The following is a 12,538-nucleotide window of genomic DNA, read 5'->3' as shown; positions in this document are numbered from 1 at the left end:
TAATGCCTTTGTCTGTGAGAATATTTCAAGGAAAACTTGAACTATACCTAGAATGTGTTTTAAACAAGGACAAAAAGAATTTGTATTAAATGGTGTGCTATAAATAGTTGGACTTGTAATTCAAGTGGAGACTGTCCAAATAGAGGTGTAGCTTCCATGCTAAAATATCTTTTTGACAAAACTGCAAAAGTTAAAATAACAGGTCATAGAATCTATTTCTAGCAGCCAGTTTTCAATAAGATTATGAATTGACAACTTGAGAAGGCTATTTCTGGCCAGAGAGTTTCCCTCTGCACTGAAAATGTAAAGCAGGACAGAGGACTTGAGACATCCAAAGGAGTTGATGTTTTTGAGCATGTACCATTGTTGGTCACCATGGTCTGGAAATTTGGTATTTCGAAAGCTTATAGTTTTGTGTTTGCAAATACAACCGTATAACTCTGATTTCAGTGTAAACAAATATGGCAATGTCAGTGTCAGGCTGAAGATAGGACTAAGCAATAACTCTGAGCCAATAATATGATTTGTTTATTTAGGGCTACTTTATGATCTTAAGCTGCAAACTAATTATGGTATCTTAAATGTCAGTTTTGTTAACAGCTTCACTGTTGACTGCATGCAAGAAAGACTAGTGTGGAAGTTTCAGGAATGTTTCTTATTCATTTAATAGAACATGGGAGAGTACGAGATTGCTTTTCATGAACTCCTTTTTCAAAAGTAGCATAGCCAGGAAAAAACTGTGAAGTTTTAAGAAAATTTCATATGTATCGTGTTCATAAGCTGTGTGAAAGGGAGCACCTTAGTTCACCTCTGAAAGACAGCTAGTATCGTTGAAGAAGCATTATATATGTAAAAGTACCTGGTGCTTACCTGCAACCGGGTTTAGTTAAAAATTTAAATGCAGAAAGCATTCAGTGTGGGAGGAGAAATTAGGTTCTTGTACATGGTACACCAAGCTCTGTCATGTGCATACTTGTCCCTTCTTGTGCCATCTTGTTTGCTGAGCAGTAACACATGAATAGTTATTGCAATATAGAGCCTTTGACATTCATGCAAAATTTAAAAACAGATCTTAGGTTACAAATGTGAAAATAGAGGTAAAGTACTTGAAAAGAGAAAAGAATAGATGTTAGAGATAACAAAAACAGTCTTTCTGGAGTCTTTCTTGGGAAATGTGACAATATGCAATAAAAATGTTAAGAGACAGGTAGCTAGGTTATATTTGCATTTGAAATGTAATATGTAGTGAGAGCCTGAAATGTTCGAACCATGAGAATTAAGCTTGCAGAAATAATGAGGTTTCATTTTTCTTACTTTGAAGGTTTTATTTTTTCTATCCAACGGTTGCAGACCTTACTTTATTTATATTGTGCCTGCACTCAGTTTTATGTATAGGACAGATACAACAATGCCTACCATTTAAGAAGATATTAAAAAAGGAGGAAAAGAAATAGAAATGTAGATACTTGGTGGGGTGGGGAGGGTCACAAACCATATCCACTAAAATCACTGGCACATTCCCCATGGATTTCAAGAAAGACAGGATTTCACCCTTAATTTGGATGAAGTGGGGTGATGTACTGCACTGCTGTTATGTGTCACACAGGGAGAAACATGATTTACATGAGAATGGGGTTTAAGTATGTTCTTTGTCTTATAACTTAGCAAGGAAGGAGTTTGCTTATTTGGATCATGTGCACAAGGACTAAGCTGGAGTCCATGTGAGCCATTGCATTCCCATAGACCAGGAAGGTGGGGAACAGTAGAAGGTAACACATTGCTGTAAATCGTCTTGGTCTCCAACTATGTCTTTCTAATTCATTTGTGTCTATCTTTGGAGATGGTTTTTGACAATGATGACACTGGCTGTTTTAATCTATAAACTCCCTGGAATTTTGTTACCTAGCTTTTAATGAATGTTGGTCATTTTGGTAAGGCACTATCAATAGTTTTTGTGATGTGTTAGAATACCACAAGCTAAGGTTTCTAAGGTAGAATTAATGAAGGGTCTCTGGTGTCTGGTATTGGTAGCCCTGTGGTCACAGGTCAGTCAATACTACCCAGTTTCTATATTTGCAAGATTCAGGGATTCCTTGTCTCTTCTATCTTCACTCCTGATCAACACCCACTATTATGTTTAGGGGATGGCTTTTGTTTTAGAATGTTTGTTGGCCACTTCTCATTAGTGCACCTTTACGGTTATTTTTCATTGTAAGACTTTAAGAATTATAGAAAATTACATAATTCTCATAAGAATTTAGAGAGACAAATTGTTTGATAACTTCTCAGTCTTCCTATGAATACGAGATTGGTTTGCACTTATATTTTCTAGTGTTTCCTTCTAGCTTAGTTTTAGATGTTCTAAAGAGGAAGTTTCCCCCTTGGGTGCATTAGCAAAGTCTAGTAGGTCATACTGCCAGCAAGTTTCTCCTGCTCTTAGTTTTAAATTTCCTCCTTGTTTTCATTCCATTACCCTGCATTTCTACTTCCTGTACGTTCCAAATAATTCCTTCCTCTTCTGTGTGTTTATACGCTGCACATACCTGCAGTAGTTGTCTCAACCCAATAATTGGTTATTATTTCATAACCATAGTCATGCTTACCTCTTTTAACGTTTTCTTATATCAGTTGAATCAGTTCCTTTTATCAGTCCACCTTTGTTCTGAGATGTCTCAAATTTGGTAAGATACTAAGGTTCCCAGAGTTTTTTTCTTCTATGGTTGTATTTTAAAATATCTGTGATTCACAGAGCACACAATCAGTTTAACACGAAAGTTACCAGCCACTGTTGAAAAAGCTATTTACTGCTTGTTGATGTTTACTGCAAATTATTTACCACTGGAGTATTTAGAGTCATGCAGAATGTCTCAGGCATGTTTAAGCATTGAATAAACATATACATTTGCTGGTGAACATTGCCAGATTCAGATGCAGAAAGAAGCATATTATCTTGATGACCTGTACCATAAGTTCACATTCAGACTAACTCTTGTGTCTATGAAAGAAGCATCTTTGTTTATTATGCTCTTAATTTGCAATGTTCCCACTATTAAACACTTCTGTGTTTTTGGTAGGTGACATTATAGTGCATCATACCCTAACCCTCTCCCTGACTCCCAAACATGACAGTTATTAGCCTTCCAGTATGCATAATCTCTGTGTACAACTGGGGTCAAATCTTGATTATACTCCAAACCAGAGTGGTATGGCATGTGAAAACAGAGGTTTTGCATCATTCATTTACTCTTAATACTTCATAACTTGGGCCTATGTCTGGTCAGTTTAACCCTACTATCATGGTATTTATTGTGGTTGACAGGCACTACGTGAATAGCAAATGTATTTGTAAACAATCTGATGAATGCTGCATCTAGAAAGAATACAGGCTTACTAAAAAGTACTGCTACTTAGGCATGTGCTACATATCAGAGGACAGTTCTGCCTACTGAAAATACCATGTAGAAATTCATAGCTTTGTTAAAGCAGCGCATTTCAGCACACAGGTACTGCAGTGATAGACATTCTGGAAAATCCTGAAATAGGAGAGTAGGTTCCTTAAACGCAATGTGTTTGTTTCACAAGGCATTCTTTTGGTTTTGTTTTGTAGCCTAACAGCAGTGGTCAAGTAGTAGGGAAAGTGCCTGGCCATTTTACTCCAGTTTTGGCACCCTCTCCCCATCACAGTGCGGTGCGACCTGTGACCCTGACCATGACAGATACTAAACCCATCACTACATCCACTGAAGGTGAGGCATCTTCACCTACAGCAACCAGTAAGTATTTCTTTAGGAAACAAAAATTGTCCATCAAAGATTCAATATGATTTCGAATTGAGGCCAGAAAAAGACACCTTTTCCTACTATTTGACCAAGTGAATGCTCGTCATTTTTCATGGAGAGCAAATGTGATTTGACTGCAAAGCTTTTCCTCCCTAAATTTCAACCAATGGATCATGTTACATGAACCAAAGTTTGTGGCATGCCAATTAAAATGAAAGGGAAAAGCCTACGTATTTGACCACTAGTCAAGAAAAAGAAAATGTGGTTGTTCATTTAAGGCTGACATTGTTAAGGCATTGAGAAGCACACCCAGACAAGCAAGGTTTTACAATGACCCACAAATGGAATTCCAGAGATTGGACAATATGCTCCTCAAAGAGCTTTCCTATAGAAATCAAGCCTTGTTGCAACACATACTGAATCTGAGCTATGAAAATTGCATGCTGATATGGGTTGTGTCATTTTTTCAAAAACAACCAATGTGGCAAAAGGAAATTTAAATTCTTTGTCCTTGCTGCAGTGGACGGTAGATCTGCTATTGTTTTCTTTTTTTTAACTAACAAACCCTAACCTGTGATGTTTTAAGCTCTTTATTACCATGTAAGACCATATTATTTATCCTATTATCTTCAATGGAATTGCAGTTTTGGAAATAAGAGCAGAGGTGTTAGAACATACAGGATAACTTAATCTTTTCCAAATACTCATCTTATGCTCAGCAATGCAGAATGTTGCTTTTTAACTACTTTCTGCATATTTAAACCTTGATTTACACTTGAGATAGCCAGTGTCAACAGCGTTTATTAGAGTGGTGAAAGTTTTTAGGAGACACCTACAAACATATACTTTGGAAAATGTGCCAGTCTTTAAAAATATTAATCTCTTTAGGATCCATTACATTATAATAACATAGACCTATTTAGTATTTGATCTGTGAATCCACTTCCTAACTTTTGATCTATTGTTTATGGAGACCATATACTGCATGTGTCTTGTGTTACATTACTTACATCTTTTCCTTAGAACGTGAAGCAGAGATGAGATTCAAATGCATAGCAGTGGCTGAGATTTAAATGAGGAAAACTGGTTATATCTTTATTACAAAATTTAGTGGTAACTTGTGGACAAACTATAGCTGAAATATAAACAAGTAATTATATAAATAGATTTATAGAAGTATTTTAGCTGTTTTTTTTTTTTAAGTATAGCAGAAGTTTTCTTAAAAGGTGATAAGAGTATATCTGTATTCTCTCTGATGATTTATGGTACAGTTATGAACCATTTAAGAAGAGTTAGTTTTACAGGCAAACAAGAAGCTGTTGCTCTAAACTTGAGAACACTAAGCTTGTATATAGTTTCAAGTATTCATGGCTTCATTCTGTGTCTGTTTGACATGATCATGCCTGACCTAAATAGTTGTCTCAGCTGAGGTCAGGGTTTCTAACACAAATGGCAAAAAGAACAAACACAATGTTAGAACTGCGCTGGGAGGTTTACTGGTAATCTGACCGTATTATTCATCATTAGAGGAATGAATAACTAATCTGTTCATTGTCCTACTACTGCAGGAAATAATTGGACTATATTTTCAAATGAAATTGGCATCCAGTTTCTTGTGCAGTTCACTGGAACTTGGGTATCTGATCCCCCGTGAACCTTAGAACCTCTTGGCTTAGGTATTTGAACTAAGGCTTCTTCATGCTTCCATAGCAGCATGCAGATAACTTCTTGCCTAAAGATCCGATGCCTGTCACTACAGCATATAAATAATATTAAAAAACCTCCCTATGTACAAATTTTATTTGAATGTGCCAGTTCTGCATATGAGATAGCATATAAATTCTATGTGTTCAGGGTTTTTAGAGGTGTGCCATGGTCACTCTGCGTGTTAAACCCTTTGAAACTAGATTTGTATCTGTTAGAGCGAAAGAGTGAATTAAGATAGCGTGTTGATGAAGAAAATAAAAAAAAGAGGGATCATGTCCTGCTGATATATAAATAATGTATGAATACATATAAACTGTACTATGTGTCTGAACAGACCTGCCACACAGAGGAGTAACATTAACTTAATTTGGAAAAAGAAAACTAAACATATCTTAAGACTTAGTTTTACTTTTATTTGCCATACTTGATTGATTCGTTCAAAAAAAAAATATATTTATATATAAAACATATGCTTGACTAAAAAGTTATCATTATCATTCAATCTGATAAGAATAAGAAAGCAAATGATTAGCATAGCTTTTCATTCTAAAGTGCAATAGCAGAATTGTTTTGAATGAGAAAGAACAGTGGGCTTTGATAATATTTGGGGAACCCTGTGGCTTCCACCATAATTTCCTTCTAATAACCAATGAATTTTATGGCAGTTTTTCAGTAAAAGCTGTTAACTGTATAAAGCATTTTTAAAAAAACTAAAAACCTGATGGATTTCACTTTCTTGAATTTGCTGTGTGACTTTAATGCTAACAGGCCAGTTCAATAAGTATTCCCATCTAGCTCCTCACTGGCATCCTTGTGTATGTTTGTTCAACTTTAGTTTTGCTTTATCTGCTAGCAAGTTGCCAGGTTGTGATACTGCAAGTTGCAACATGTACATTTCCACACTGGGAAGTGGAATAAGACTACCTACCCTATTTCGTAAGTGCCACCAGAAGCAGTGAGAGAGTAATGGCTTTAGGGATTACTGACAGAGAGCAGACAAGAATATGACCTAAAGGTGAAGGATTCTTATCCTCTAACTAATTCCAGCATCACCTACCATTCCCGTGGGTTTCTTTAACCTTCTGTAGCTGGCAGTGAGGGACTTCCTTAAATTATTCTCCTGGGAAGACATTGTTTCCTGACTCATAAGGAAGTAAAATATTTAATATTATATTGTGCAGTAAAAATTATCACCCTTCTCATGAAAGTATTAATCAGAATACATCCTGTTTCCAAAGGCCTGTGAAGATTCATTCCATGCCACATAAATAAACTAAACTTTTCATTTCAGTTTTTGTTGTTTTACAGTTTTGTGATGGGCCTTCACGGCAGCAGGAATAAGTACACAGTAATATTTTCTCTCAGCGTTCTAGTTTCTGTGATTTTACTTAGATTTTACTTAGATTGCTGTAATAGAAATGAGAATTGGGCTTGTGATTCCTTCAAATACCTGCTTTATTTAATACCTTTAAAAAAAACCCCAAACTAATCAGAGGAGCTTTTATGTAACAAGGGACATCCTAATGGTTTGTATATGCAGCTTCCATTGAAGTTCATAGGAATTTACACATGGCTTTCCAAATGTGGTCCAGTTTTTCTTTTGCATTCTGTTAAAGTTTAAATAAAGGAGAAAACCAGACACATCCTATATTTTGCAAAATCATAACTCCAGATTTCTCATATTTGTTCTGTAGCTGCACAGGGTAATAATAATGATAGGTTGGTATTTATATCAATCTGTTTTGTTCTTCCTTAATCAGCCTACACAGCCTCAGGCACATCCCAAGCCAATCGATATGTGGGACTAAGTCCAAGAGACCCATCCTTCCTACACCAGCAACAGGTGGGCAAGTTTCACATAGGTGTAATCATATAGAGACGCTTTTGCGATTTTACCTTTCCTACGTGCTGCCACTGTTATATTGGTCTAGACTGGGATCCCAAAGGTCTCAGTATTTATCATCTGAAGATGAAGTTTATTCTAAGCAAAACTGGACCTTTTAAGAAACATCAATTTAGTATATGCTTTATTTCTTAGATTTGTGACATCTTAAGGAACTTCTTATCGTATTTATTTCAATTATTTTTCAAGAGCTCATGCATGTAATCTTTAATATAATTTTATGAAAGAGAATGAGATGTATAACGAACAAATACTCGTTTCAAAATCAGTTTAAAAAGTAAGCAAAATGTCCAAAGCAAAAATCCAACTTATTATTTTCAAGCTATTGGTTTTTTGGTTTTCCCTAGATATTTAAGCCTACATTCCTTCATTTTAGTTCTAGAAGATGAGTTATAAAACCAAATTCTCAATGCAACACATCATCGTTTCTAGTGTAGTAGTTCTAAATTGACATGCTGAATTCAAACATACTAAAACACATTTTTGTTCTAGTTTCTTACATCATTTATGTTTCATTTAGCATTTTAAATTTCACATCTCATTAATGCTCTAAATTTAATACAAATGAAGTGTTTACCCAAAATGTGAAAATATACAACCAAGATTAATGATGGATTACAAACAAATTAGCTGCAGTTGATAGCAAGACCATGCACATACAGAAATGCTGCATTGCTAGTAACAGGAATAAATTCAGACCCTTTAGAACTTCAGTTTATTTTATGATGTGTTCCTCCTAGATCTTAACAGTAGAGGACTTTGAAATTAACAGCATGTAAAGTGTTATATGGAAAAAAGCTGACTGTGGCAGCAAGAAAAGGGCTGTTAAATAGTGCTTGGTATTTATTGTACTATATCTTTTTCTCAGGCTTGAGTTTCTATCAACAGTTGGTACACATACCTGTTTTATTTTTCAGTAAAAACCAACCTGTTCTGTGTTTCCTGAGATAATAGCTGAAGTGTGCTTCATCTGGCACTCCCTACCCCTACCCACTCCCAGGTCAAGGTGGCAGTATGTCCGTTTTAAAGGTCACCACGTGCAGAGTTCAGAGAAAATCATAAAGATGATCATTTATTCAAAACAGTTGATGCTTTGCCAACTTTTCTTTTTTAACCAGTGAGACCTGACTGGAAGCATCTGTACACTTTTATGAAAATATCAAATGACAATTAGTGGTTTTGCCAACCATTCATTTTTCAGTAAATTTTCTGTTCTATTGTTCTTTTTTTTTTTAACCTCTGAAAGATTTTTGTACTGTGAAATGTGTTATAGTTAGTATAACGTGGTTCTTTAAAAAAGTTATCAAGTATATGTTTATTGTATTTTAAACCACAAGCAGAATTCATCTTTATAAACACAGTAAATGTAATTTCTGGATTTCTTTTCATGTTAAGTTTTACTTAGTGTCTTTTGAAAAGACTCTGACATCCATTTAATTTGGGGATGTGCAATAGCTATTTTTTTTCCACTACGTGTTTTTAGACACCTTTTTTTTTCTGGAAATTTGCTACTGCTTAAGTCCACCTTCTTCAAGTTCATTTGTAAGAGTTATAAACTTCTTGTCAAATGCTAGAAGGCATGCCTAATTTTCTCATGGCTAAGTTTATGATGTGTCATATATTGCTTATGTCATGCATCTTCTATATGTTATTTGCTTTATGTAGATGCAAATAAATGTGGAGATTTCAGCAGTGCCATATGTACGTAAAAATGACAAGAGATTTCAAGGATGATCACAATCTTTGGTGTTTACGTGCACTGTGTCTTATACTCACCTGTAGTAAAACAAGTGGCTAGATGGCTTAAGGTGGGGAAATAAGCATTAGGTCTCAATACCTTTTTTAACCAGAAAATTCTTCAGTGCCACTGTGTGAAACTAATGCTCTCCCTTCTAAATTATATTTCTTCATAGTGTCATTACATTAGTTCAAGAGCAGTGAACTATACAGTAAATTTAAACATTTTGTTGTGGTTTCACCTTTGCTATGAATTCTCTATTCTTTTCTAACTTATGCAATGGATTTACTTGCTTGGTGTATGCTTGCCTGAGTGTGTTTGTGGAGAATGTATGTGTGTATGCTTACATGTATAAATATGTACAAAATTAGAGAATGGAATGTTCTGCTGAAACCATTTGAAAGGACAGAGTATTTTAACAACAAAGTTTTTTTCAATTGAATAAATAGAAATATATTAGTTTCTAAAAAAATAGTTACTTTCACTCACTTAAATCCTAAAGGCATCTCTGAGATGACAGTGTTATATATGTTTATTACCCAGAAAGTGAGGTAGAGCACTGAGATTGTCTAAACAACTCTAATAGAGCAAAGGCTACCCTTTGGTAAGGCAGCAGCCAGATTGATTTACTACATCCTTTCATTACTTTACGACAATTTAAAAGAGTCCACTCTTCTTGTGGCAGATTTTAAATGCAGTTGGTTGCAGCCTGTGATGAATGAAAAGACGAATCAAGGGGTGCAAGAAGTAAAGGCAATCAATCATCTTGTATTAGTGTAGAGAGATTCTAATTTAGAAAGCCAATGGATTTAGTTCCAGAGAGGTCTTTAAAACATTCACCATACTCTGTAATGCACGTTGACCCCTCAAGAATAAATATTGTCACTGGTACATTTTTTACTTAATTGGAGGAGTCTTTATGAAGATTTATTCTCTCTGGTTATGAGAAATATTGACATGTACTGTTGACTACTTTTTGTTGTTGTTAAGGAGGGCATTATGTAGCCTGTTTCAATTACAGTGATCACAATAAATTTAAAAGTTAGGTATATGTTGTGCAATGTGCACAGTCTTTTGACAAAGTGATATTTTGATAGAACTTCCAGTAAACAATTTATAGCTCAACCTACGGATTACTGACATGTAGATAAAAAGCACTGCATACAACTTTGATAAACAGTGTGTAGTAGCACCCATGAGATCAGTTTATTTACTCTTACTGGGAGTACTGTGAAAAATATGTTGCTGGATTCATTAGTCAGCATACTGCATTGATGTTTAGGAAAAGAAGGTTCTAATACAGTCTGCTTTCTGCTACAAAATTTATGTCATGCTTCAGTGGCATCTAGAGAGTCATATGTACTATGTTGTAAAAAAGTCACGTCAGCCTTGTGTTCCACCCCTGCAACTGTCACACATTGTTAATGACCATTTGGTTTCCTATCTAGGATTCAGTGATGAGAGCTAGTACCTGAGTGAGAGAGTTTTTCTTAATTTTACTATTGATGGTTGGTGAGATTATTTTATGAAGTCAAATCTAATACTTGGTGCTCATCACCTGTGTTAAGAAGTATCTTAAATGAATTTCATATAGAAGAAAGGTTGGATAATCTTCACAGCTAGATGGGAGCAGTTATTTTCCCCCTTTCTCTGATTTACATCTACTGAAGATTTGTGGTTTCTAAGCCTAGACTAGCAGAAAAAAGCAACAAATTGTGAAAACTCAATCAAATTTAATCTTCTACAAGTGGATACATTCTCTTGTCAGATTTCAGTTATGTCTCCATCATTTTTGCTAAAGAATTTTAATGGAGAGATCATTAGTTAGGTTACAAAGTCTTAATCATCAGAATTCTCATGATTATATGATGGAATTTCTGTAGCCTCCTTGTGTTAATGTTCTCAACCTCATGAATTTTTTATGATATTGAAATGACAGACACTTAGAAACAGGTTGATGTTGTTTCTGACTATAAAACCAGAATATTGCCAGAAATACTAGTCATGCACTTTACCCATGTGAGCAATATAAAAAAATAGCTGACTCACTGGCTAGATAGATAGATTGACAGAGAGACTTTTTGTTTATTGTAAATACAGACCCACATTTTAACAAATAGTAAGATTTCTATTGGAATGGATAAAATAACAGACAGGGATTTTTTTTTGTTAAACATTTATTTCATTTTAATGCACCTTGAAATCTTGTATGGGTCATTCTATTAACTAGAAAATACAAATAAAGGAATTCCTATTGAGGTCTGCAAAGACAATGAGCTGGAGAACATATATATATCTTTTTCATTAACGTGTACTAATACTGACCCAGTTACTGAGGAGTTGGTAAACTCTTACAGTCATTTCACTGATTAATACACTGGCATGGTTTTCACTAGAGCTTGGACTTTCCAGGTGCAGTGTATGGTATGTATGATTTTCACACAGTTTTGACATTTATGAGTGAGATTTTGTCACGTATGTAGCAATAAGAAACACTTCAGGTCTCTAAAATCAAAATCAGAAGATTGCAAGCAGCTTTTTATTTCTTACACACCAGACTGCCCTGGCTCTTTGGTAGGAAGTTGTTCTTACCAGATGCATCCTTGAGTTACTGAATCACACAGTTAAAAATTGAGTTCTCTTCGTACTATTCATCATGGAAATTGTAAACTTAAATGTCTGCTGAACACATGGTATCTGTTTGCAAAATATTTTGGGTGGATGTTGCTTTTGCTTTCGGCAGAAGGCTGAAAGAAGAACACAAGTGGACTTTTTAAACAGAACTTCTCAGTAAAGCCAGGAAACAGGTTATCAACACTTAGGCTGTTCTTATTGTGTCCCTTATCGTAATTGACAGTTTGACGTAAAACTGGGTCACATGATGACCAGGGAGGTATGTAAATGGATAAGAGGTCACCTTTCACATATGCTTGCTGGAAAGGAAACACATTTAAAGGAAGTTTCAATCAAAACAATGACAATATGCAAATATTAAGTTTTATGGGCTTTTCTCAAATAACAATCTATAGCACAGTCTCCTGTTACACTTTCCAAAATACGTGTTTACTTTCACTAGAGATCACAGAAATTTGAGAAGAATGTTAGTTTTATGCACTCTTTAAATAGAAGAATACAAAACCTGCTTAAATATTAACCAATAAAACTAATTCAGGTTATGCTTAAAGATTGAGCTGTTGACTGAGGGTTTTTAATGTATATAGCATTTGCACACTGTAGGATGGTTGTGCTTGGAAGGTGCCCAGTTTAAACTGAGAAGGCAACTACAGTGAAATCTAGCTTTTGAGTAGAGCTTCCTATCAGTACATCTCACAGCACTGGAAAGTGCAAACTGGAATCACTTTCCTGGCATTTTACAGAAGGCAGAAGAGGAAGAGGGAGGTGGATGACTTT

At 35.1% G+C, this 12,538-nt stretch overlaps 1 protein-coding gene across 4 annotated transcripts in view; it reads left to right on the top strand.

Moving 5' to 3' along the window:
• NFIB (nuclear factor I B) overlaps positions 1 to 12,538 on the top strand; it is a 178,792-nt gene that overhangs the window by 145,784 nt on the left and 20,470 nt on the right. For 2 of the 4 annotated variants that reach the window (XM_062017370.1, XM_062017373.1), the window contains exons 9-10: positions 3,608 to 3,773; positions 7,247 to 7,329. The exons of 1 other annotated variant lie outside the window; for it this stretch is intronic. In XM_062017370.1, coding sequence (XP_061873354.1) covers positions 3,608 to 3,773; positions 7,247 to 7,329 — 249 coding nt within the window. The remainder of the gene's footprint in view (positions 1 to 3,607; positions 3,774 to 7,246; positions 7,330 to 12,538) is intronic. One more of the 4 variants, XM_062017371.1, reaches the window with a different exon arrangement.

The sequence above is a fragment of the Colius striatus genome, chromosome Z, assembly GCF_028858725.1.
Source record: "Colius striatus isolate bColStr4 chromosome Z, bColStr4.1.hap1, whole genome shotgun sequence".
Lineage (NCBI taxonomy): Eukaryota > Metazoa > Chordata > Aves > Coliiformes > Coliidae > Colius > Colius striatus.
This window is presented reverse-complemented; position numbering and strand designations above follow the sequence as displayed.